At 43.9% G+C, this 27,125-nt stretch overlaps 1 protein-coding gene across 1 annotated transcript in view; it reads left to right on the top strand.

Moving 5' to 3' along the window:
• LOC126184365 (innexin shaking-B) overlaps positions 1-27,125 on the top strand; it is a 408,434-nt gene that overhangs the window by 263,942 nt on the left and 117,367 nt on the right. Inside the window, exon 3 of the mRNA XM_049926748.1 lies at positions 9,986-10,504. Within this exon, the coding sequence (XP_049782705.1) occupies positions 9,986-10,500 (515 nt within the window). The 3' untranslated portion in view covers positions 10,501-10,504. The remainder of the gene's footprint in view (positions 1-9,985; positions 10,505-27,125) is intronic.

Consider the following 27,125-nt stretch of genomic DNA (forward strand, 5'->3'; position numbering starts at 1 on the left):
GCGATGCAGAGCGCCTCTCTTGCAGAGTCTGCCACTTGAGTTTGTTAAACATCTCCGTAACGCTATCACGGTTACCAAATAACCCTGTGACGAAACGCGCCGCTCTTCTTTGGATCTACTCTATCTCCTCCGTCAACCCGATCTGGTACGGATCCCACACTGATGCGCAATACTCAAGTATAGGTCGAACGAGTGTTTTGTAAGCCACCTCCTTTGTTGATGGACTACATTTTCTAAGGACTCTCCCAGTGAATCTCAACCTGGTACCCGCCTTACCAACAATTAATTTTATATGATCATTCCACTTCAAATCGTTCCGCACGCATACTCCCAGATATTTTACAGAAGTAACTGCTACCAGTGTTTGTTCCGCTATCATATAATCATACAATAAAGGATCCTTCTTTCTATGTATTCGCAATACATTACATTTGTCTATGTTAAGGGTCAGTTGCCACTCCCTGCACCAAGTGCCTATCCGCTGCAGATCTTCCTGCATTTCGCTACAATTTTCTAATGCTGCAACTTCTCTGTATATTACAGCATCATCCGCGAAAACCGCATGGAACTTCCGACACTATCTACTAGGTAATTTATATATATTGTGAAAAGCAATGGTCACATAACACTCCCCTGTGGCACGCCAGAGGTTACTTTAACGTCTGTAGACGTCTCTCCATTGATAACAACATGCTGTGTTCTGTTTGCTAAAAACTCTTCAATCCAGCCACGCAGCTGGTCTGATATTCCGTAGGCTCTTACTTTGTTTATCAGGCGACAGTGCGGAATTGTATCGAACGCCTTCCGGAAGTCAAGGAAAATAGCATCTACCTGGGAGCCTGTATCTAATATTTTCTGGGTCTCATGAACAAATAAAGCGAGTTGGGTCTCACACGATCGCTGTTTCCGGAATCCATGTTGATTCCTACATAGTAGATTCTGGGTTTCCAAAAACGACATGATACTCGAGCAAAAAACATGTTCTAAAATTCTACAACAGATCGACGTCAGAGATATAGGTCTATAGTTTGCGCATCTGCTCGACGACCCTTCTTGAACACTGGGACTACCTGTGCTCTTTTCCAATCATTTGGAACCTTCCGTTCCTCTAGAGACTTGCAGTACACGGCTGTTAGAAGGGGGGCAAGTTCTTTCGCGTACTCTGTGTAGAATCGAATTGGTATCCCGTCAGGTCCAGTGGACTTTCCTCTGTTGAGTGATTCCAGTTGCTTTTCTATTCCTTGGACACTTATTTCGATGTCAGCCATTTTTTCGTTTGTGCGAGGATTTAGAGAAGGAACTGCAGTGCGGTCTTCCTCTGTGAAACAGCTTTGGAAAAAGGTGTTTAGTATTTCAGCTTTACGCGTGTCATCCTCTGTTTCAATGCCTTCATCATCCCGGAGTGTCTGGATGTGCTGTTTCGATCCCCTTACTGATTTAACGTAAGACCAAAACTTCCCAGGATTTTCTGTCAAGTCGGTACATAGAATTTTACTTTCGAATTCACTGAACGCTTCACGCATAGCCCTCCTTACGCTAACTTTGACATCGTTTAGCTTCTGTTTGTCTGAGAGGTTTCGGCTGCGTTTAAACTTGGAGTGAAGCTCTCTTTGCTTTCGCAGTAGTTTGCTAACTTTGTTGTTGTACCACAGTGGGTTTTTCCCGTCCCTCACAGTTTTACTCGGCACGTACCTGTCTAAAACGCATTTTACGATTGCCCTGAACTTTTTCCATAAACACTCAACATTGTCAGTGTCGGAACAGAAATTTTCGTTTTGATCTGTTAGGTAGTCTGAAATCTGCCTTCTATTACTCTTGCTAAACAGATAAACCTTCCTCCCTTCCTATTTACTTCCATATTCAGGGATGCTGCAACGGCCTTATGATCACTGATTCCCTGTTCTGCGCTTACAGAGTCGAAAAGTTCGGGTCTGTTTGTTATCAGTAGGTCCAAGATGTTATCTCCACGAGTCGGTTCTCTGTTTAATTGCTCGGGGTAATTTTCGGATAGTGCACTCAGTATAATATCACTCGATGCTCAGTCCCTACCACCCGTCCTAAACATCTGAGTGTCCCAGTCTATATCTGGTAAATTGAAATCTCCACCTAAGACTATAACATGCTGAGAAAATTTATGTTAAATGTATTCCAAATATTCTCTCAGTTGTTCTGCCACTAATGCTGCTGAGTCGGGAGGTCGGTAAAAGGAGCCAATTATTAACCTAGCTCGGTTGTTGAGTGTAACCTCCACACATAATAATTCGCAGGAAGTATCCACTTCTACTTCACTACAGGATAAACTACTACTAACAGCGACGAACACTCCACCACCGGTTGCATGCAATCTATCGTTTCTAAACACCGTCTGTACCTTTGCAAAAATTTCGGCAGAATTTATCTCTGGCTTCAGCCAGCTTTCTGTACCTATAACGATTTCATCTTCGGTGCTTTCTATCAGCGCTTGAAGTTCCGGTACTTTACCAACGCAGCTTCGACAGTTTTCAATTACAATACCGATTGCTGCTTGGTCCCCGCATGTCCTGACTTTGCCCCGCACCCGTTGAGGCTGTTGCCCTTTCTGTACTTGCCCAAGGCCATCTAACCTAAAAAACCGCCCAGCCCACGCCACACAACCCCTGCTACCCGTGTAGCCGCTTGTTGCGTGTAGTGGACTCCTGACCTATCCAGCGGAACCCGAAACCCCACCACCCTATGGCGCAAGTCGAGGAATCTGCTGCCCACACGGTCGCAGAACCGTCTCAGCCTCTGATTCAGACCCTCCACTCGGCTCTGTACCAAAGGTCCACAGTCAGTCCTGTCGACGATGCTGCAGATGGTGAGCTCTACTTTCATCCCGCTAGCGAGACTGGCAGTCTTCACCAAATCAGATAGCCGCCGGAAGCCAGAGAGGATTTCCTCCGATCCATAGCGACACACATCATTGGTGCCGACATGAGCGACCGCCTGCAGATGGGTGCACCCTGTACCCTTCATGGCATCCGGAAGGACCCTTTCCACATCTGGAATGACTCCCCCCGGTATGCACACGGAGTGCACATTGGTTTTCTTCCCCTCTCTTGCTGCCATATCCCTAAGGGGCCCCATTACGCGCCTGACGTTGGAGCTCCCAACTACCAGTAAGCCCACCCTCTGCGACCGTCCGAATGTTGCAGACTGAGGGGTAACCTCTGGAACAGGACAAGCAGCCATGTTAGGCCGAAGATCAGTATCAGCTTGAGACAGAGCCTGAAACTGGTTCGTCAGACAAACTGGAGAGGCCTTCCGTTCAGCCCTCCGGAATGTCTTTCGCCCCCTGCCACACCTTGAGACGACCTCCCACTCTACCACAGGTGAGGGATCAGCCTCAATGCGGGCAGTATCCCGGGCAACCACAGTCGTAGTCCGATCGGGGGATGCGTGGGACGAGCTGGCCGTCTCCGACAAACCCCCATCCGGACCCCCACAGTGATGCCCATTGGCAACAGCCTCAAGCTGTGTGACCGAAGCCAACACTGCCTGAAGCTGGGAGCGAAGGGATGCCAACTCAGCCTGCATCCGAACACAGCAGTTGCAGTCCCTATCCATGCTAAAAACTGAACTAATCTACAGAGAGCGCAAACAAATCGACACAAAATTTAAACGGTTATTAAAATACAAGATTGCCTAGTAAATGCAGTAATGCTGCTACTTGCGCACTGCTGACACACAGCTCGGCGGCGGAAGGAGACTACGCGATTTTACACTATTCGGGTACTAAAACGTGTTTGCTACAACTCTCAAATACTATAATACGCCCGAAATTTATGGATTAAACAATGCAAGTACGAAAAACACGCAAAGAAATTAAGAATTAAACTATGTAACAAATGAGTGAGCTAGGAGTATACGACTTGCTGCTGCAGCTGCTTATCCAACGGCGGCAGGGAGCACACTGACTGTGACCAACCGACACTGGCCGTTCAAAACAAAAACAGAAGACAGACGACTACGCGAATTTACACTATTCGGGTACTAAAACGCGATGCTACAACTCTCAAATACTATAATACGCCCGAAATTTATGAATTAAACAATGCAAGTGCCAAAAGCACACAAAGAAATTAAGAATTAAACTATGTAACAAATGAGTGAGCTAGGAGTATACGACTTGCTGCTGCAGCTGCTTATCCAACGGCGGCAGGGAGCACACTGTTGTGTGTTGGGTCTTCCCGTTTACTGTCCACACAGATAACTGGTAGTTACCATACGTAAGGTTAATCTGAAACAGAGATACTTGACGATACAGCTCCTGCTGCCCAGCAAGAAACCGGAAAATCCACGAGAGGTTCGATGACAAGGTTAGCACTCCGCAGTTAGGTGAAAATGATAATACCAAAAATGCACTATAACTAGTCCCCACATCACCTCACTATGGACTTTATGCTCGCACCACAGTATACTCACGAAACCGATATCCAACGAATCACCAATAACGTTTGTTCCGTTATGTGGGTTCTACACTATAGCGCCAAAGAAACTGATAAAGGCATACATATTCAAATACAGAGAGATGTAAACAAACAGAATAAGGCGCTGCGGTCGGCAACGCCTATATAAGACAACTAGTGTCTGGCGCAGTTGTTAAAACGGTTAATGCTGCTACAGTGGAAGTTTATCAAGATTTAAGTGAGTTTTAACGTGGTGTTATAGTTGGCGCACGAGCAATGGGACACAGCATCTCCGAGGTAGCGATTAAGTGGGGATTATGCCGTACGACCATTTCACAGGTGCACCGTGAATATTAGGAATCCAGAAAAACATCAAATCTCCGACATCGCTGCGGCCGGAAAAAGATCCTGTAAGAACGAGACCAACGACGACTGAAGAGAATGGTTCAGCGTGACAGAAGAGCCACCCTTCCGCAAATTCCTGGAGATTTCAATGCTGGACTATCAACAAATGTCAGCGTGTGAACCATTCAACGAAACATCATCGATATGGGCTTTCGGAGCCCAAGGTCCACTCGTGTACTCTTGATGACTGCACGACACAGGCTTTACGACTCGCCTGGGTTTGTCAACACCGACATTGGACTGCTGATGACTGGAAACATGTTGCCTGGTCACACGAGTCTCGCTACAAATTGTATCGAGCGGATGGACGTGTACGGGTATGGGGACAACCTCATGAATCCATAGACCCTGAATGTCAGCAGGGGACTGTTCAAGCTGGTGGAGGCTCTTTAATGGTGTGGGGCGCGTGCAGTTGGAGTGATATGGGACCCTTGGTATGTCTAGATACGACTCTGACTGGTGACACGTACGTAAGCATCCTGTCTGATCACCTGCATCCATTCATGTCCATTGTGCATTCCGACGAACTTGAGCCATTCCACACGCCAGAATTGCTACAGTGTGGCTCGAGAAACACTTTGCTGAGTTTAAACACTTCCGCTTGTCACCAAACTCCCCAGACATGAACATTATTGAGCATATCTGGGATGCCTTGCAACGTGCTGTTCAGAAGAGGTCTCCTGTCCTTCGTACTCTTACACATTTATGGACAGCCCTGCAGGATTCATGGTGTCAGCCCGCATCTCGTGGTCGTGCGGTAGCGTTCTCGCTTCCCACGCCCGGATTCCCGGGTTCGATTCCCGGCGGGGTCAGGGATTTTCTCTGCCTCGTGATGGCTGGGTGTTGTGTGTTGTCCTTAGGTTAGTTAGGTTTAAGTAGTTCTAAGTTCTAGGGGACTGATGACCATAGATGTTAAGTCCCATAGTGCTCAGAGCCATTTGAACCAACCATTTGATTCATGGTGTCAATTCCCTCCAGAACTGCTTCAGACACTATGCGAGTCCATGCCACGTCGTGTTGTGGCACTTCTGCGTGGTCACGGGGGCCGTACACGATATTAGGCACTTGTACCAGTTTGTTTGGCTCTACAGTGTACAATGCTTAGGAAGACAGAAGGCAGAGAATTTCACGGCAAAAGACAGTGACAACAATGTCTGTCCGCAGCTCGTGGTCGTGCGGTAGCGTTCTCGCTTCCCACGCCCGGGTTCCCGGGTTCTATTCCCGGTGGGGTCAGGGATTTTCTCTGCCTCGTGATGACTGGGTGTTGTGTGATGTCCTTAGGTTAGGTAGGTTTAAGTATTTCTAAGTTCTAGGGGACTGATGACCATAGAATGTCTGTTCAGAGCTGTATATTCCCTTCGGTACAGAATTACTCAGAAGACCTGCCACATAACATTCCCTTGGCTCCGCTCATCCGTACTACAGAACAGCAAGCTGCTCCCATCTATAAGCCACCTTCCACGTTCCATCAGCAACATACCATCAAGCCCATGCTATACGGGCTTCATTCCTCTCTGAAGGCAGTAATTCAAAATATCCACAGATTTAACCACAGTACTCACTGCAAATTTCCACATTAGTCACAAAATACCGACTGACCTAGCCTCACTAGTTCCACACACGTTCCGTTACGTCCTGCTCTACATACAGCCCGCGCTTGCTTGTTATCGCTTCGTGGTCCTGCACGTACAACCGTCCCGACTGCCGCCGCCGTCTACTAGCGACGGACGATGCTGAGCACGTAGACTACCACGCACCATAATAGGCAAACAGGCACACTACGATGGTTGAGATTAGAAGAAAAAGACACCCTGAAGTCTAACCTTGATAGATCATTTGCAAAACCGAAGTCATGTGAATTTGAAGACTGACTAGAAAGTTCTAATGAATCATGTTACCGGCATTTATTTTTTGACTGTCAGGCAGGTGGTGTTCCTTAAACCGAAAACTCCTAATCTATGCGAGAAAATTATTGAATCTACTGGATGATCAATGAAGTCCTACCACACTCATGGTAATATTGGTGAAGTCTCCATCACTCAAACTAGTCTAGGGGGACGAAGTATTGCAACATTCGAATTTTCGTTTGAGACCCTGCAGACCGATTAAGTGAACCAGTGTCAGCGTATGGAAATGTCGTTGGTAACATTACAGAGAAACGGTCACGTTCTCGGAAGTATCCTGCATTGAACGGAATTAGACAAATAGAAATCGACCTTCACAAGCATTTACCATCATATATTACTGTATGTGGATACAGCACGATAGTAATCTGTGGCGATCAGCCGAGGACCTATGCTGATTGTAACTCTACTGGTCACGTTCGTGCGGTGTGCATTCAGAGACGTGCAGCAGTTACCTAGGTGTGAACCCAAACGAGTGCTCTAGAAGACAACATTGCCCTGTTCATATGCAGCGGCCGCGGCACATTGTGACAGGTGATGAAAGCTAGGTTCACCATTTCGACCACGGAAACAAGAGAGCATCTGTGATGTTACGCCACGAATTATCACCGATGCCAGAAAAGTTCAAGACCGTGTCATCAAGAATCAAATTCATGCTGACAGTATCTTAGGATGTTCAAGATGGGGTGCATTTGGAATTCATGCCTAAAGGGACCACCATAAACTCTGCAAGGTTCTGCGAGACCCTCATAAAACTGAAATCACAATTTGGAAGAGTTCTTCCACACATGGAACACCCTATCCTTCAGCATGACAATACCAGGCCTTACGAACGCTGTGACATCTGCAACAGTCCTACGTCTTGGGTTCACTGTCATCGATCATCCTCCATGCAGTCTCAACTTGGCCCCATCCGATTTTCATTTATTTCCAAAACTTAAAGAACACTTTCGGTGACTCGACTTTCATAGTGATGAAGCGATGCAAGATGAGCTGAGGCTGTGCCTCTGTCAACAGAATCAAGCATTCAACAGTGACGATATCAATAAAGTGATCTCTCGCTGGGAGAAATGTACTCGTAGCCGGGGTATGTAGTAATGAAGAATAAAGAAGTTGAATGTTAATGAAGTCTGTTTCAGTTGAAAATCCTTAAGATGGAACACACAAAAAATTTGGAGGCATTACTTTTCAGCACACTCTTGTACTTTTGCGCGATAGCCATGAGGCCTCCCAAAACGAATTCTGCCAGCCAGCTTTCCTACTGTCTTGCTCAAGTCAAAACTCGCTTTACCTGTCGAAACATACCTTGCAGTTTCCACTTAGTGATGTAATGCCTGACAAGTGGCTGTCGTAGTACCCACGAAAACTTAGCATGAAAAGTGTTAGTACCGAAGAGGATTCCTTTCAACATTACTGTATTGATGGTTGCTAGGGGACCACGCTCTGAAGTTTGAGTCCGGAAATATTTTTTCACCTTGTATAACACAACACCAATATTTAATTGAAAGGAGCTACATTTCAATATTGTTTGTAACGTCAAGAAATGGTTGAATGTAGCTTCTTGCCTTACATGTATTTAAATATTTATTACAGCGAAATGTACGTCAAGTGTACGAGCATGCTGTTGCCAATCCCCTGGTTTCCATTATCCGTGGCTGCAACGCACATTGTCCTTGTCAGATCACTAACTAAAAAAAAAAAGTTGAGTTGTCAAGGCTGTATCTACATCTACATCTACATCCATACTCCGCAAGCCACCTGACGGTGTGTGGCGGACGGTACCTTGAGTACCTCTATCGGTTCTCCCTTCTATTCCAGTCTCGTATTGTTCGTGGAAAGAAGGATTGTCGGTATGCCTCTGTGTGGGCTCTAATCTCTCTGATTTTATCCTCATGGTCTCTTCGCGAGATATACGTAGGAGGGAGCAATATACTGCTTGACTCTTCGGTGAAGGTATGTTCTCGAAACTTTGACAAAAGCCCGTACCGAGCTACTGAGCGTCTCTCCTGCAGAGTCTTCCACTGGAGTTTGTCTATCATCTCCGTAACGCTTTCGCGATTACTAAATGATCCTGTAACGAAGCGCGCTGCTCTCCGTTGGATCTTCTCTATATCTTCTATCAACCCTATCTGCTACGGATCCCACACTGCTGAGCAGTATTCAAGCAGTGGGCGAACAAGCGTACTGTAACCTACTTCCTTTGTTTTCGGATTGCATTTCCTTAGGATTCTTCCAATGAATCTCAGTCTGGCATCTGCTTTACCGACGATCAACATTATATGATCATTCCATTTTAAATCACTCCTAATGCGTACTCCCAGATAATTTGTGGCATTAACTGCTTCAAGTTGCTGACCTGCTATTTTGTAGCTAAATGATAAAGGATCTATCTTTCTGTGTATTCGCAGCACATTACACTTGTCTACATTGAGATTCAATTGCCATTCCCTGCACCATGCGTCAATTCGCTGCACATCCTCCTGCATTTGAGTACAATTTTCCATTGTTACAACCTCTCGATACACCACAGCATCATCTGCAAAAAGCCTCAGTGAACTTCCGATGTCATACACCAGGTCATTTATGTATATTGTGAATAGCAACGGTCCTATGACACTCCCCTGCGGCACACCTGAAATCACTCTTACTTCGGAAGACTTCTCTCCATTGAGAATGACTTGCTGCGTCCTGTTATCTAGGAACTCCTCAATCCAATCACACAATTGGTCTGATAGTCCATATGCTCTTACTTTGTTCATTAAACGACTGTGGGGAACTGTATCGAACGCCTTGCGCAAGTCAAGAAACACGGCATCTACCTGTGAACCCGTGTCTATGGCCCTCTGAGTCTCGTGGACGAATAGCGCGAGCTGGGTTTCACATGACCGTCTTTTTCGAAACCCATGCTGATTCCTACAGAGTAGATTTCTAGTCTCCAGAAAAGTCATTATACTCGAACACTGGTTGGTTAGGAAGGAGTTGAAGTTTGTGATGTCTGAAGATGGGTGTAATCCCGAAACGCGTAACATGTTCTAATGAAAGAGTAAATTGAACATCTCATGACTTTATTGCGATTGTACAGCACTGGTTGCCAACTATTAACATAAAAATGATCTCAGGCCTCAGACGGGATTTTATGCCCTGTATATCGTCGAAATTTTAGCAAACATTACTTAAAAATTACGTATTTTACGGTATCTACTCCACAACTCTGTGTGTACCGAATGTGAGAGGACATTTTTGTTGTAGGGCAAATGTTCCTGATGAACCGGTTTTTCGACGGCGCATTCCTAACGTTCGGCATCGACGTACTGACATTTATGGAAAGTGACCAAGAGGACCGTTGGGACCCGATGATCTACATCTTCCCTCGGATGACCAAGTGCACGTTCCACAAATACGGAGTGTCGGGTGAGATAGAGAAGCTGGATGCGGTGTGCATCTTGCCGCTGAACGTGGTGAACGAGAAGATTTACGTCTTCCTGTGGTTCTGGTTCCTGCTGCTGGCGTTCCTGACGACGCTGAGCCTGCTGTTCCGCGTGCTCATCATCATGAGTCCCCGCATCCGCGTCTACCTGCTGCGCTTCCGCTTCCGCATGGTGCGCCGCGACGCCGTCGACGCCATCGTGGTGCGGTCGCGCATGGGCGACTGGTTTCTGCTCTACATGCTCGGCCAGAACGTCGACTGCCTCATCTTCCGGGACGTCATGCACGAGCTCGCCGACCGTCTCAAGCGCAGTCCGGTCATGCTGCCCGACGCGTAGCATGGTAAGTACCCTCTAGAAAGAGCATTTCCCTAGCCTCCTAAAGGGAAAGGGAGCAGTTAACTGCAAACACTTCTTGGAACTGCACTGATGGAAATCGAGTGTGTTATACCGTGAAGCAGCAGCCCAATATTTACACACTTCTTGGAGATGTTTATCACACAACGGGTATTAAATGATTAAAGTTTCATTAGGAACTGATGGTCATCGCCAACATCGTTATGAGATGGAGCCCACGACAGTCTTGTGTTCGTTTTGGCGTGCAAGCTAACACCCTCCGAAAGTCATCATGACGAATTTCTATGCATGACACACACTAAGTCAGTTCAGAAAGACTGCCGGTTGGTGAAGCGTATGAAAGTGTAAGTATTCCCATCGCATCCCAGCCGTGCTCTATGGATGACAGATCATCGGACCAGTTCAGCCCAATCAATATCCATACGTTTCTTAAGGTGTTGGTAATGTGACCTGCAGTGTGAGGTCTTGCATTATCCTGCTATAATATTTCACTTGGTACCTTGGTGATGAAGACAGTTAACCATTCTTGCCACATATCGGAGAGTATTCTGCCTCCCTTCAAAAACTACCGAATCAATCCTTATGTAATTCCAACAGCTTCCCACACCGTTGTGGTGTGGCATGAAAAAAGCTTGCTCTAAACTTAGAAAGGGCAACGGCCTTGCCGCAGTGGATACACCGGTTCCCGTCGGATCACCGAAGTTAAGGGCTGTCGGGCGTGGCCGGCACTTGGATGGGTGATCATCCGGCCTGCCATGTGCTGTTGTCATTTTTCGCGGTGCACTCAGTCTCGTGATGCCAATTGAGGAGCTACTCGACCGAACAGTAGCGACTCCGGTCGCAGAAAACCATCATAACGACCGGGAGAGCGGTGTGCTGACCACACGCCCCTCCAATCCGCATCCTCCGCTGAGGATGACACGAAGGTCAGATGGCCTCGATGGGCCACTCTTAGCCTTAAGACGGAGTGCCAAACCTAGAAAAATGTAAGTTAATGCAGATGAGTAGGTAAAAAATTCTTAAATATTCGAATACAGCATTAATGGTATTCTGCTTGACACAGTCACGTGAACTAAACATGTAGGATGCCCCGCGAGGAATGATCAGTATTCAGGGATATGACAAATTCGAAGCAAAAAGTCTAGTAAACATGGGCTCTTAAGTGAATACCTTAAGATCTATGAGCACTGCTTCATCTTCGATACTGTGAAACATATCTTTTTTACTGCAAGCTCTTCACTTTCCATATTTTGGGAGGTGTTCACATGGACAAATACAAGAAAGAAAGTCCACTAACCATGGGATATAAAGGGCATACGTTAAGAGCTATGAGCACTTGTTTATCTTCGCTATTGTAAGACACATCCCTCCTACTCAACGAATGCCCTTAGACCTTAGGGTATGCATTCTAGCGCCCATATTTACCAGGAGTTTTTTTCTAGTTTTGATCCATACTACCTTCTCCCAAAATACGGAACACAAAGAGCCTGTAGTAGAAGAGATTATCTTCACACTACTGAAGATTGAGAAGTGCTCATAGTTCTTATGGTATGCATTTTAGAGCCCATGTTTACTACACTTTTTGTGTCCAATGATCGTTTCTGAATATTGACCATTTCTCCTCAGGACACCCTGTATAGGTGTAACGGTGCGAAGTGATATGCTCTTGCTCTAAACCATGCAAGTCTTTGTTGTCTGCTGCATGATGTAAATCAGGCTCCAGAAAACTGTTCCCGACATTTTGTGGTGAAATTCTGCCTGTCCAGATTTGAGCTGTTGTCATCCGTCTATCCATCAGCGCCAGTCGAACAATCCTACGATATTTTCGTGATGCAGTGTTTCTGGAAGAAACTAAACCTACTCTTCTTGCCACACCGTTGTCCTGAATCGACCACATCAACACTTATTCTGCTGTCATTGCCCTACAGAAAACTGCTTGTGCGATCTGTCGGTGTGATTCCCCAGTGTCTCTCATACCAATGAGTCGACACTTCCCAAAGCTCTAAATCTGATGATAGGCGTCACGTGCGACTGCTATGGGTATGTTACGTTTCGATCTTCACCCGAAAAGATCCAGTAACGTTAGACACCCATAAAGTCTTCCTATGCTCACATCATTCTTGACCTCTTCGAAGGGCTATTTTCTTTACTAGAAAAATGAAAATAAGATCGCTTAAGGATGAAATTTTAATCAACGTATCCCAAATATGGAAGTACTGCTGTATTAGATAGGCAGATTTCGGTTAAAATGTTCGTGGTATAACATTCTTGTTTTCGTCAGTGTATTTCTTAACATATTCGCAAAGACAAAAGACGCTTCCCAAACCATGGAATCAACATTTATATTCTTGTCTCATAGAGTATGTTGTTCGGTACTAGTATGTCATAGCCGTCTGTACGCCTTCATTGCAGCAAAAATGTGAACCAGACAAAAATTCCCTAAAATAGAACAGTAAATAGGAATCTATGCGAGGTCATAAATGTGGGATAGATGGTCCTCTGCACAACACCTGGTAAAAATGTGTTATGCAGGTCCAGGACAGTACCTGTTCACATACGACTCGGTGCACGCTACCTATCCGCATCATTCATTATCGGCCCTCACAGCTTTACTTCCCCTGTTTTCCAAACTTTACAGAAGTTCTCCTGCATAGCTTGTGGGACTAGCACTCCGGGAAGGAAGGATAGTACGAGGAAATCGCATAGTCACAATCAAAGGGATTGTTTCCTAAATGAATTTGCACTCTGCAGCTGAGATAGCTGGAAGACTATAAATGTATACCATTCCGGGACTCGAACCCGGAAACTTTCCCTTTCGCAAGTTAATAATCTAACGATTTATTTTTTAATTTTAAGATAGGACCTCCATCCTGCCCCAGTACTTCTCCTTACGCTCACCAATTTCGCCTTCTTCGGCGTCGGCTTCCTCTGCCATTGCAATAAACCTCTTCTTATTTCTGTCCAATAACGGAGTTTCTTTTTCCCTTTTGGTCGTAGGTTTCTTTTATTGACATAATATTTCAATTTAAAATTCTACGCATATATAAATACTGAGTATATTTAAAGAAAGAATTGCTTCTCCTTGATTAAAGAAAAAAATAGAAAAATATAAATAAGTTGAAGGAATACATAGAAGAGAATTGAGTAAGCTCTTCAGTATTGAAACAGTTATAATTACTAAGGCATTTCTACATCTACATCTCCATCAATACTCCCCAAGCCACCCGACAGTGTATGGCGGAGGGTATTTATGATACTATTGATTATACTACCGTCCCCGTTCCATTCGTGAATGGCACGTGGGAAGAATGATTGTCGGTAAGCCTCTGTATAGCTCTAATTTCTCGAATTTTCTAGCCATATCAAGAGATATATGTAGGAGAAATTAATATGCTGCACGACTCTTCCGGAAATTTCTCTCTCGAAGTTTTAATAATAAGTCTCTCCATTATACACAACGTCTCTCGCGTAGCATCTGCCCCTGTAGTTTGTTGAGCATTTCTCTAACGCTCTCCCGCTGACCAAACGTTTCCTTAATGAAACACGCAGCTCTTTGTTGGCTCTTCTCGATCTCTACTATCAGTCCTACCTGTCAGGGTCCCAGATTGATGAACAATACTCAAGAATCGATCGAAAAAGGTCCTTGTAAACCACATCTTTCGTACAGGAATTACATTTCCTTAAGATTCTTCCTGTGAATCTCAGTTTGGCAGCTGCTTTTCCTGCTACTTGTTTTACATGGTCATTCCACATAAGGTCGCACTGGATAGTTACTGTTTGGTGTATTACGGTAGATACTGTTTCTAGAAATTTGTCATCAGTACTGTAGTTGTACAGTGGTGGATTTCTGTTCCTATGTATACGCACTGTGTTACATTTAATTACTTTTAGAGTCAACTGCCAGACCCAGAAGCATTCATCAATCCCTTGAAGGTCATTCTGCAAATCGGTACTGTCTTCTGGCGTTGCTATTTTCTTACAGACAACCACATCATCTGTAAACACTCTTAAAGAGCTGTCGGGCTTTCTACCAGATTATTTATATGCATGGGGCCATCAAACAGATTCCGTCCAAGGGTGTTGTTGCAGCGTATATCCAAAGTAACGCGACTCCGATTCCGTTATGTAAGCACCGACACGTAATCAATGGATTAGTGTACCGTTCGTGTTTTTCCGACGTGGGTGCGGTATGTTCGGAAACGTCAACTATATCAAAATTATTGCCAAATGCGTCCAAACGGTGACAAAGTGCTGTTATTCCTTTCTTCGCTTCCGAATGACAAATACCGGTATACATCGATCGGAGAATTAAGAATATGTATGGGGCAGCGTGTCTGTCGAGCATGACCCTTGTGGAATGGTACAAGTTTCGTTGTCCGCAGCTCGTGGTCTAGTGGCTAGCGTTGCTGCCTCTGAATCATGGGGTGCCGGGTTCGATTCCCGGCCAGGTTGGGGATTTTCTCTGCCTGGGGACTGGGTGTTTGTCTTGTCCTCATCGTTCCATCATCATCGTCGTCGTCGTCATCCCCATCATTCGTGACAGTGACCAGATTGTATTATGCAAAAATTTGACTGTGTCAAAATTGGGACTTTGTACGGGCTCTGATGACCGCGCAGTTGAGCGCCCCGCAAACCAAACACCAACAAGTTCCGTACTGGTCACGATTCGACACAAGACGCCGATCGAGCTGTCTTAACGCATAAGTTACAACTCAAGTGGCAGACACTCGAACACCCATCCTGATCTCTCTCCATACGCTTTATCATGCCCTCGGTCCTTTAAAAAAAGTCTTGATGGGTCGACGATTCCAATCGGAAGATTATGCACAACAGACAATTTTTTCCGAGGTAATTGGCTTTCAGGACGTGCCCATTCAGCCATCTGAATAGCTTAATGTCAATTATGACGATACGAACATAAGGACAACACAACACCCAGTCTCCGAGCGGGAAAAATCGTACCCGGGCCCCTTCGCTTAGCAAACCGGCCTGACCGCACAGTCATCGAGGCGGACAAAGCAGGCAGTTATGGACTTCCTCAGACAGCAAGACACACTGTTTTACCAAACGGGTACCTTCAACCTGGTGCGTCCGTGGGATGAGTGCCTCAACTTTCACGGTGACTTTGCGTGAGTGGCTTACCGATTATAGACAGTACGGCCTTCGAACGGAAACTTTTTTATCGCCCTTATACACTGTAAGCATAACGGTCCTGTCACACTTCCTTGGGATACTCCTGAAATTACCTTAATATTTGTTGATTTTGTTTCGTTTTGTTGATGTCTGCAAGGAAGTCTTGTATCCAGTCGCAAACCTGATCTCATATTCGGTATGATCATTTTTTCACTAAATTTCAGTGTGGGACGGTGTCAAATGCCTATCTGAAGGCAAAGAACATGGTATCGACCTGAGCGCCCTTGTCTAAAGCGCTATAGATCTCATAGAGGAAGGGGGCCAACTAAGTTTCGCAAAATCTCTCTTTGCGGAATCCATGTTGATTTTTATGGGATTTTCGTTCTCCAAAAATGTAATAATGCTTGAGCATAAAACATGTTCCACAATTCTACAACATATTTTTATCAATGACATAAATCTGTTATCTCTCCTACGACCGTTCTTGGAAACGAGTATGATCTGCGCTATTTTCCGGTCGCTGGGTACCCTTCCTTGCTCCAGCCATTTACGATAAACTGCTGCCACAAGGAAAGCAAATTCTTTCGCGTAATCTTTGTAGAGTCGTACATTATCTCATCTAGTCATTATGCCTTTCCACTACTAAGTTGTTGCTTTTCTATTCCGCCGTTGATCATCTCAATATCTGCCATTTCGACCTTCGTGCCGCGATTGAAAGGAGGGACCGTATTAAGGTCTTCCGCGGTGAAGCAATTTCAGAATACCGAATTCAATATTTCAGCCTTCTCTCCGTTATCTTCTGTTTCAGTGCCAGAATGGAAACTGGGTGAGTGACTGAATAGATGATTTCGAGCCGATTAATGCTTTTACGTAAGATCAAAACCTATTAGGGTTTTTAGTCAAATCGGTTGACAAATTTTACTTGCAAAATCATTGAACGCTTCTCTTATTGCCCTCCTTACGCTCGTTTTCGCTTCGTTCAGCTTTCGTTCGTCAGCTAATTTTTGACTTCCTCTGAATCTGTGACGAAGCTCTCTTTGTTTTCGTAATAGTTTTCTAACACGGCAATTAAACTACGGTAGGTGTTCTGCACCCCTTAAGACCTTGCTCGGAACCTACTTTTCTAATTCATACTGAAGATGCTTTCGAATTTTTTACATTTGTGATCCAGAACTGAATAAATGATGTTGGCTAATCAGATACTCTGTAATTTGTATCCAGTCACTCTTGCTAAGCAACACTATTTCCCTACCTTTCTTAACATTCATGGTAACATCCGTTATCATAGTTGCTATCGTAGCCTTGTGGTTACTGACATCTTCCTCTATGTTACCTGATTCGATAGTTCACGTATGCTCGTTTCTAGGAGGCCTAAGACGTTACCTTCACGTGTTAGTTCTCTAATTATCTACTGGAAATGATTTTTGGACAAGACATTCAGAATAATGTTACACGAATACTTGACTCTGGCACCAGTCATGATCGCACGACTCTTCCTATCTACGAGGGCGTGGTGAGACGTAATACCTAAGAATTTTTTATGTGAAAACTCTTTAAGCTTTATAAACAAAACAAACATTATTAACGTTCTACATCTTGATTCTTCACGACTATTTCTCAACATAGTCGCTCTGGTGACGAACACATTTCTCCCAACGAGAGACCAGTTTGTTAACAATGCCACTGTAGAATGTTTGACTTCATTGGCGGAGCAACAACCTCACCTCAGCTCTCACCGCTTCACCACTGTCATAGCTAAGTCCTCGATAGTGTTCCTGAAGTTTGGGAAACAGATGAAAACTGGATGGGGTCACGTCGCAAAAGTATGGAGGACGATCGACGACAGTAAACCCTAGGCGTCGGATTGTTGCAGATGTTGCAGGGCTCGTGTGTGGTCTGGCTGAAGGACAGAGTACTCCATGTACGGGCGAACTCTTCGAACTCGAAACTCGATTACAGAACGCTGTTTCTCATGCACCGACGCACTTACGTGACCGATTATCTTATGCACTCTTGTTTCTCTCACGTCTCAAAAATTATGAGCTTTCTTATCATCGGTAACATTCTCTCCGTAGAAAGTTTGAAGCTGTTTACGAACTTATTGTAGAATGCCTTTCTGATCTCCCACCACATTGCTTTCCTCCCTTGAGATTATTTTTACTATATGTTGATTCATCCTTTTTCTGTGTCTTAGATGGTACAAGGATGTTTGTTCTTGCTCGAGTTCGCTGATCACTTTGGCTCTTACAGTCAGACTATCCAACTGTTGCGATCTGATACGTAAAATTTTATCCTTAACCTGATTAATACTTCGTCTATCACACAATAGGTCTCTAACTCTTCTACATAATTCACGAAGACATGAATAGTTGTTTTAGGTGTCTTCTTGTTCTCTCCTTCTGTAGTTTGAAAAGCGTACTGAAAAGTTCCTCTTAGTTGGCTTTGTCAGTTTTAGCCACCAGTCCAGCGCATTAGAATATTTCTGTACTTCCTTTCTAAAGGTCCACCATACACGATGAAATTTATCGTAGATCGCTGGAAGAACGTAAAGTACCTAGCGACTGGAAGAAAGCGCAGGTCGTTCCCATTTTCAAGAAGGGTCATAAATCAGATGCGAATAATTATAGGCCTATTTCGCTTACGTCAATCTGTTGTAGAATAATGGAACATGTTTTGTGTTCTCGTATTATGACGTTCTTAGATAATACAAATCTCCTTCATCATAACCAACATGGATTCCGCAAACAGAGATCATGTGAAACTCAGCTCGCCCTATTTGCCCAAGAAATTCACAGTGCCGTAGACACTGGCGAGCAGATTGATGCCGTATTCCTGGACTTCAGGAAGGCATTTGATACGGTTCCGCACTTACGTTTAATGAAAAAAATACGAGCTTACGGAATATCGGACCAGGTTTGTGATTGGATTCAGGATTTCCTAGAAGAAAGAACTCAACATGTCATTCTTAACGGTTCAAAATCTGCAGATGTAGAGGTAATTTCGGGAGTACCGCAAGGAAGCGTGATAGGACCTTTATTGTTTACAATATACATAAATGACTTAGTTGACAACATCGGTAGCTCCGTGAGGCTATTTGCAGATGACACGGTTGTCTACAAGAAAGTAGCAACATCAGAAGACTCGTACGTACTCCAGGAAGACCTGCAGAGGATTAATGCATGGTGCGACAGCTGGCAGCTTTCCCTAAACGTAGATAAATGTAATATAATGCGCATACATAGGGGCAGAAATCCATTCCAGTACGATTATGCCATAGGTGGTAAATCATTGGAAGCGGTAACGACCGTAAAATACTTAGGAGTTACTATCCGGAGCGATCTGAAGTGGAATGATCACATAAAACAAATAGTGGGAAAAGCAGGCGCCAGGTTGAGATTCATAGGAAGAATTCTAAGAAAATGTGACTCATCGACGAAAGAAGTAGCTTACAAAACGCTTGTTCGTCCGATTCTTGAGTATTGCTCATCAGTATGGGACCCTTACCAGGTTGGATTAATAGAAGAGATAGACATGATCCAGCGAAAAGCAGCGCGATTCGTCATGGGGACATTTAGTCAGCGCGAGAGCGTTACGGAGATGCTGAACAAGCTCCAGTGGCGGACACTTCAAGAAAGGCGTTACGCAATACGGAGAGGTTTATTATCGAAATTACGAGAGAGCACATTCCGGGAAGAGATGGGCAACATATTACTACCGCCCACATATATCTCGCGTAATGATCACAACGAAAAGATCCGAGAAATTAGAGCAAATACGGAGACTTACAAGCAGTCGTTCTTCCCACGCACAATTCGTGAATGGAACAGGGAAGGGGGGATCAGATAGTGGTACAATAAGTACCCTCCGCCACACACCGTAAGGTGGCTCGCGGAGTATAGATGTAGATGTATTCTAATTCTTCGTCAAAGAGAATACTGACCAGCAGCTTCCATATCTCTCTTGCACGCTTAAGCTGCATCTTGATATACGTCATGTGACAGCAATAGTGAGAGAAGGCGAGATGAGCTATTTGAGAATTAACTACATTTCTTTTTAACGATCCTGTTGCATATAGTCTATCCAGCCTGTTTGCTGATGTATTCGTTACGTAGGTGTAAGGCGGCACTGATGAATTGGTTGGTTTCCACGTGTCATGGGAACTATGGCTTCCAATGAGCGTCTTTCGTTCTGCCAAAGCTGTGAAGTCTGTATGCTGATCAGTAACATTTAATACACAATTGAAATCACCGAGTAAGGTTATGTTTTATGGGTTCTTACTCAACAAGTATGCTACTTTCGTATTTAAAAAATTTCCTCTCTGTTTTGTTACCTCACCCAGATAGGGCATATACATTTCCGGAAAAAATTAGTACTCCCATTTTGAGGTTTCCAATTCACACAAGACTGACTGTTGCAACAGTGCATATAGGGTACATTAAATGCTTACGTTTACATATGAACAGCATAAGCGGTTCTGAGGTATCAGGTACCGACCCATGCTGAAACACCCGTATTAATACTTGGTATAGGCTCCACGGACGGCAATGCAGACGCTGCCTATGGCATCGAGACGATCGTACAGATGGTGAATACAGTCATGGGATATGTTATTCTACGCGAACACTTGTTGGTTGACGAGTCGCATGAGTCACTACTCGTCCCATCATATTCCACACGTGTTCGATTGGAGACAAGTCTGGAGATCGTGCCAACCAGGGAAGTTGCTGCACTACTTCCAGAGCACGTTGAGTTTCACGGGCCGTGTGTGGGCGAGCATTATCCTGTTGCTAGAACGGCATAAGAAGGGATCTAACAACATTCTGCACGTACCAAGCGCATTTCAGCGTCCTCTCCAGAAACACCAACGGTGAAAGAGAGTTGCAGTTTATCACAACCCAGACCAGAAGGCCTGAGGTGTACCCAGTGTGTCTTGGATGAATGCACTCTTCGAGACCGCGCACCAGGTTTACGTCGAATGGGCAAATGACCATCACTTGTGTGCAGGCAGAGTCTGCTTTCATCGCTGAAGACCAGGGCGAACCATTCCAAGTGATCCTCTGACGACACCAGCCGTGCCGTGTACGTCGATGCTGTGGTGTGAGTGGAACACAGGCTATAGGTGTGCTTGCCAGTAGTCCCACTGCTAATAACTGATTCGCAACAGTTTGTGTTGACACGTCTGGCCTCCAGGACCCCTTACGTGTGTAGCTGTGCTAGCTGCCACTGTTGCCCTTACAATACGAGAATCCTGTAGGGCATCTGTGCTGCATGGACATACAGAATCTCGTCTATAGGTGTGAGAATGTTCACGTGACCATTGGTACCAGCACAACTGATGCAGCACGTGCAACTTGTGTGGCAGCTCTGCGAAAGGAACATCCCGCCACTTGGAACACCACAGTTTGTCCCCTTTCAAACTTGCTCAGTTGGCTGTAGGAAGCACGAGTGCGTCCGTCTCAATGGCATGGTTGCCTGCTTGCTTCACACGATTGCACCACACTTCTGATTTTGAGCATTCCCTGTTAAAGGGAACACACAGATGATGCTGTGGTAGCTATGCCACTATACTGTCTGTTGGGGGACGACGTTGAAACCATTATCAGTACATATGCTATCCCCCAGGTGCCATGTGCCGTCATCGGATCAAAATCGACGTCGTTTTTCCAGGTGTACTTTTTTCCGGCAGTGTATATTCATTATTTGTGTGTTAAAAAGAAGCCCGGATATTCTACAGTCTGAGTTTTATTTCCGAAAGTGGACAAGTCTACTCTCAATAGGATCACTGTCCCACTACAACTAGTCGTGGCGTTATTGAATTAAGATTCTTAGCCTGTCACCTGCATTTCCTCTGTACAAACTCCTTCTAAGGGTGCAACATCAACAGCGTAGCACTATAGAGAATCAGCAAGTAACGATATTTTTAATTTAATCGTTAGGTTACTTACATTTATTGTGGCAGTGGTATAGATCTGCTCCATTAAATCCTAGTTTTCATGATCCGTGTTTCTGAATGCCACTTATTTGTCCCACGTCTTCATACCCTTGTATGTGCACAAATTTGACTGATACATATACTTGATATTTGTTTTCAACCTTATGTCTCTTTTTGCTAATACCTGGAGTGTCACTATCATTTCCCACGGTCTTTACTTGTTTTGTGATGACGCTGTTCGTTGTCTGCTTCTGGGTCTTCCCCTGGCAATGACCGGTGAGGCCAACCTTTTTGATTGTACCGTTACGCTGTTCCCTGTGTCACTAGCCAGAGGGAGCCCCTTCTTTTCAGTCTTACTCTTCCGTTGATCAATTGTACCTCACTCGTAGACCCCGTAACTTCCTCCTCCTTTACCATAGTTATTGACGACTCACTTATTTCTTGATCAGAAGTACGTGCTACGTACACTTCGTGGTTTACTTGCTGAGTTTCATCGGTCTGTTTGTCTATTCGCTTTCATTTTTGTTTCTGTCTTCTCATTCGAATTGCCTTGATACAGCTGGACAATATTAAATTTGTCAGTTTGTGGTACAGCTGGCTCTGATGCGCACGCTATGTCCATTGCATTTTTTTCGCGGCATTATTTGTCTCTTCTAGTCGTTCCACTTGATTCTCTTGACTCGATTACGAAGCAATGACTTCAATTCGCATTGAGAAAATGGTTGCGTACGTACTTACCTGCTGGTAGCCGTGTCACTAGGAATCGTACAGACCTTCTGCGAACACAAGAATCCCTCAAATGCTCTGTTGAGATGCAGACTGAAGAAGTAAGGGGCTGAGTTTCGTATGTTACATACGCTCTGTGACCACAGATAAACGGATAGGACGGAATGCGCTCCTGAAAATCCACTCAAGGTATGATTCCATACAGGTGTATCTAAATAAGGAGAACGATTTAAAAGCGTAGTCAGTTTGCAACTGTACCATTTTCTTACAGAGATAGCTTAAAGGATGTGTGTTGTGGGAGGTTCAGGAAATATTTTTGGTTCCGTACTTGGTACTGCCTAGCAAATTGAAACATAATCATGAAAGAAGTTGCACTTATTTGATTATACGTGTAGACTTGGATCTTGTCAACTTCTAAACGGCATACAAATATTTTGTGAATATTGTATGTAGGATTTATAGTGATGATATATCGTCAGTATAATTCGTTAACTCTAAAAATCTTTGAAAAATCTCAGTATCGCTACCCGTAGCAAGTGGCAAACGCTATAACGGTCCAAAAAATTGTGTTTATAACTAAAATTTTCAGCCATTTTCCATCGAGTGGTAACAAAACGTGTCAGCCAATTCTATTTTTGAACAAATATTCGACGCGTTGTAAATTTTTCAGTTGTTGATACTGGTGTGTCTGTCCGTAAGGCGGTATTTATGGTGATTTAAAATCATTGTTCTGTCAGAGGAAAATGCCCGGACTCGGACCACCATTTTGTTCCTGATTTTAAAAAATAGAAAATAATAAAAATTATGTTTTAAAAACATTTAATGTTTACATTATAGTGTTATACACCATCTACATTCCACTCTCAGGAAATACAATTAAAAGTTATTATTTAAAAGACTTATTCTCAAAAACCTTACACATAACGAGTGTGACAGATGTTTTCCAAAATAGGACCCATTTGTAAAAATAATCAAAATACACTAAACAAAATTAGGAAAAGATATGAAACCCAAGAAGAAATAATCTAGTTTCAAAGTACGTATGATATAAATTCTTCCTGAAGGATATAGAATTTCTCTGTGTTTTATTTGCCGAACCTAAGACCTTTTGTATAGGATGTTTCTGTAGGCTTCCTTTCTGACAGTTTGGTTTTGTAGCGATGAAGAAAAATACTATACCAGCACGCTTCCTTTCTGATAGTTTCGTTTTGTAGCGTTTAGGAAAAAGCCTAACACACTTTTTCCCAGAAAATTCGCCTTTGAAAGGGTGTTCTCTGTCATTTGTATCTGCAAATTGTACGGTCATTCTACACAAGTCATTACAACTAAGACCAAAGAAAGAAGGTTCCATAGCAAGAAAGAAGTAAACTAGCTCTTCTTCAAGATCTTTACCCAAAATTGTAAGGCCACCTCTTTGTGTCTTTCCTGCATCCTCAGATGTACCGTGCTTAATGTTGGACTTCTTCGTAAGTATTCTCTTCGAATATTAAACTGGTTACTGGCCATCTACAAACCCATCTTCTTTCTCTGATCCGCATCAGTAGCTTTAGTCATTTCTGATGGATTACACTTTCTTTGGTCACCCTTCACCATTGTCCTCTTGGAATCTGCACCAAAGAAGGTGAAGTAAGCATTCTAGAATTCGAATCAAGAACTACTGTCAACATTAGTAACTTAGAAGTAGATACTCTCGGCGTAGTAAAGCAACTTAAATCACTTAATAAAAGCAATCCTCCGTCCAGACTGTATACCAATTAGATTCCTTTCAGAGTACGCTGATATAATAGCTCCGTACTGAACAACCATATACAGTCTCTCACTCGATGTAAGAAGAGTACCTAAAGACTGGAAAGTTGCATAGATCACATCAATACTCAGGAAAGAAAACAGTAGTAATTCGATTAATTATAGATCCGTACCACTGATGTCCATTTGCAACCTACTCTGTGGTCGAACTTCGTGAGTTACCTCGAGGAAAACGATCTATTGAAACACAGTCAGCACGGATTCAGAAAATATCGTTCTTCTATAACACAACTCACCCTTTATTCTAGCGAAGTCCGCCCGCGGTAGCAGAGTGGTCAGCGCGACAGACTGTCAATCCTAAGGGCCCGGATTCGATTCCCGGCTGGGTCGGAGATTTTCTCCGGTCAGGGACTGGGTGTTGTGTTGTCCTAATCATCATCATTTCATCCCCATCGACGCGCAAGTCGCCGAAGTGGCGTCAAATCGAAAGACTTGCACCAGGCGAGCGGTCTACCCGACGGGAGGCCCTCATCACACGCTATTATTATTATTATTATTATTATTATTATTGCGAAGTAATGAGAGCAATTGAGAAGTGATCTCAAATTAATTCTATATTTCTGTATTTCTAAAAGGCTTACAATACCGTTCCTTACAAGTGGCCTATAATCAAGTTGCATGCCTATGGTGTATCGACTCAGTTGTGCGACTGGATTCAAGAGTCCCTGTCGGAACGATCACAGTTCGTAGTAATTGATGGAGAGTTATCTTGTGAAACAGAAATGATATGTGGCGTTCCCCAAGTAAGTGTTATAGGCCCTCTGCTGTTCCTAATTGATGTAAATGATTTAGGAGACATCCTAAGCAGCCATGTTAGATGCTTTGTAGATGATGCTGTCATTCGCCGTCTACTATAGTCATCAGACGGTCTAAACTAATCGCAATGTGATTCTGGCAATATATCTATATGTGCGACAAGTGGCAGTTGACCCTAAACAACGAAAAATGTGAGGTCATCCACCTTAATACTAAAAGGAATCCGTTCAGTTACATGAAAAATTAAACAAATGTAAATGTTGTCACTTCCACCAAATACCTAGGAATTAAATACGAGCAACTTAAAGTGGAACGAACGCATAGATAATGTTTTGAGGTCGGCAAACCACAGACTGTGTTTTATTGGTAGATGATGCAACAGGGCCGGCTTGGGTGATCGAGCGGTTCTAGGCGCTACAGTCTGGAACCGTGCGACCGCTACGGTCGCAGGTTCGAATCCTGCCTCGGGCATGGATGTGTGTGATGTTCTTAGGTTAGTTAGGTTTAAGTAGTTCTAAGTTCTAGGGCACTGATGACCTCAGAAGTTAAGTCCCATAGTGCTCAGAGCCATTTGAGTCATTTGATGCAACAACGAGAATGCCTACATTACGCTTGTCCATCCGCTACAGGAGTATTGTGCAATACGGGGTCCTTATCAGATTGCACTGACAGAGGACATCGAAAAAGTTCATAGAAGGGCAGCTCGTTTTGTACTATCGTGAAATACGTGTCACGGATACGATACGCGGATTGGGACAGCAATCATTAAAATAAGACGTATTTCCTTGCAGCGAGACTTTTTCACAAAATTTCAGTCTCCAACATTCTCCTCTGAATGAGAAAATATTTTGTTGGCACCCACACACATAGGGATAAATTATCAATGTAATAAAATTAGAGAAATCAGAGCTCGCGCTGAAAGATTTAACTGTTCGTTTTCCATGCGCTCTGTGTGAGAGTGGAACGGTAGAGACATAGTGTGAAAGTGTTTCTGCGAACCCTCTCCGAGGCACTTACGTGAGAATTGCAAAGTAGTCATGCAGATGTAGATGCAGAATTCAGTGAGAGTAGGAGTGTGTATTAATGTAGGCAGGCTTTAAACATGAAAAAAGTACGGGCTTAAGCAACTGAAATGCGCCCAGTTTACGTGACTATAGCCTACATTATGTTAACCCAATAAATTTTTAATCAAACAGCTGAAGTAAGCTGTTTAGTCACAAACATTAACCTTAGAAAGTGAAGTGCAAGAACACAAAAAGGTTGACAGGCTTACTTGCAATATCCAGGAGAAATAACGAAAAATGTTGCACAATGTACAGCTTTTTCCATTCTCAAAACGTGTAACAGTGAACTGATAAGCAACGAGAGAAGCGAGCGACTGCTGTGGTAGAAGCCTTAACTACTATTTGCGCTTGGTTCCACTGGAGTTCAAGAGGACAAAGAACCAAGAGATCTGGGGTTCCGCTTAAGGGGGGGGGGGGGACCAGTTTAGGGCACTTTCGTCTAATAATGGTGTTATCTAGTCACTGAATCTTATTAGTTCCAAGTACCTCGATTTTCCAGTCTATTCAATTCCTGTTTGACCACTGTTCACAACGCATGCGCAGTGGGTGTGCTTGGTAGAATTGTCAAACAGCGTTTTATTTTACCATTATTTGGACTTCACAACATTTGCACATCCTAATGTAGGGCAAAATATTTGTGCAAATGTGATGCACAGGACTTCTATCTCTTGGTAAGGATGAGCGTCAGAAGTAGCATTAATTTCTCCTTGAACTGAAAACCTAAGTGCAAATGCGTCTAAGTCGAAAATTTTCTCATCAGATAGGCTATTTACGATACGGACTGAAACATTACTGGCAACTTATTTATAAGCACCTTCAACGTCGGATCACCTTTTTATGGGAATTTGTTGGTTGCCGTAGAGCCCAACTGCCTACGTGTTGCCGTTGAATTCGTGACGATATGTCTAGCTTTTACGGAAACGAGCAGACTGGTGGATGTAAAGCCGTTTACGGAAAAGTACCAAAGTAAAACCGAACAGGTCTGTACGAGGGGCGTTCAGTAAGTAATTCAATCTTTTCTTTTTCTTGATCTATTTCTGTTAAAATGAATTATAATTATGTTTGTGGCAATTTCACGTCATTTCCAATATTTCCATTAACTACCAGAATTCCTGCGGACACCGGGCAGTGCAGAAACAACGAAACAAACATGCCAAATTTAAACAGACGCAAAATCCCCAAGATTGGCT

Source organism: Schistocerca cancellata, chromosome 4 (genome assembly GCF_023864275.1).
Source record: "Schistocerca cancellata isolate TAMUIC-IGC-003103 chromosome 4, iqSchCanc2.1, whole genome shotgun sequence".
In the NCBI taxonomy this organism is placed as follows: domain Eukaryota; kingdom Metazoa; phylum Arthropoda; class Insecta; order Orthoptera; family Acrididae; genus Schistocerca; species Schistocerca cancellata.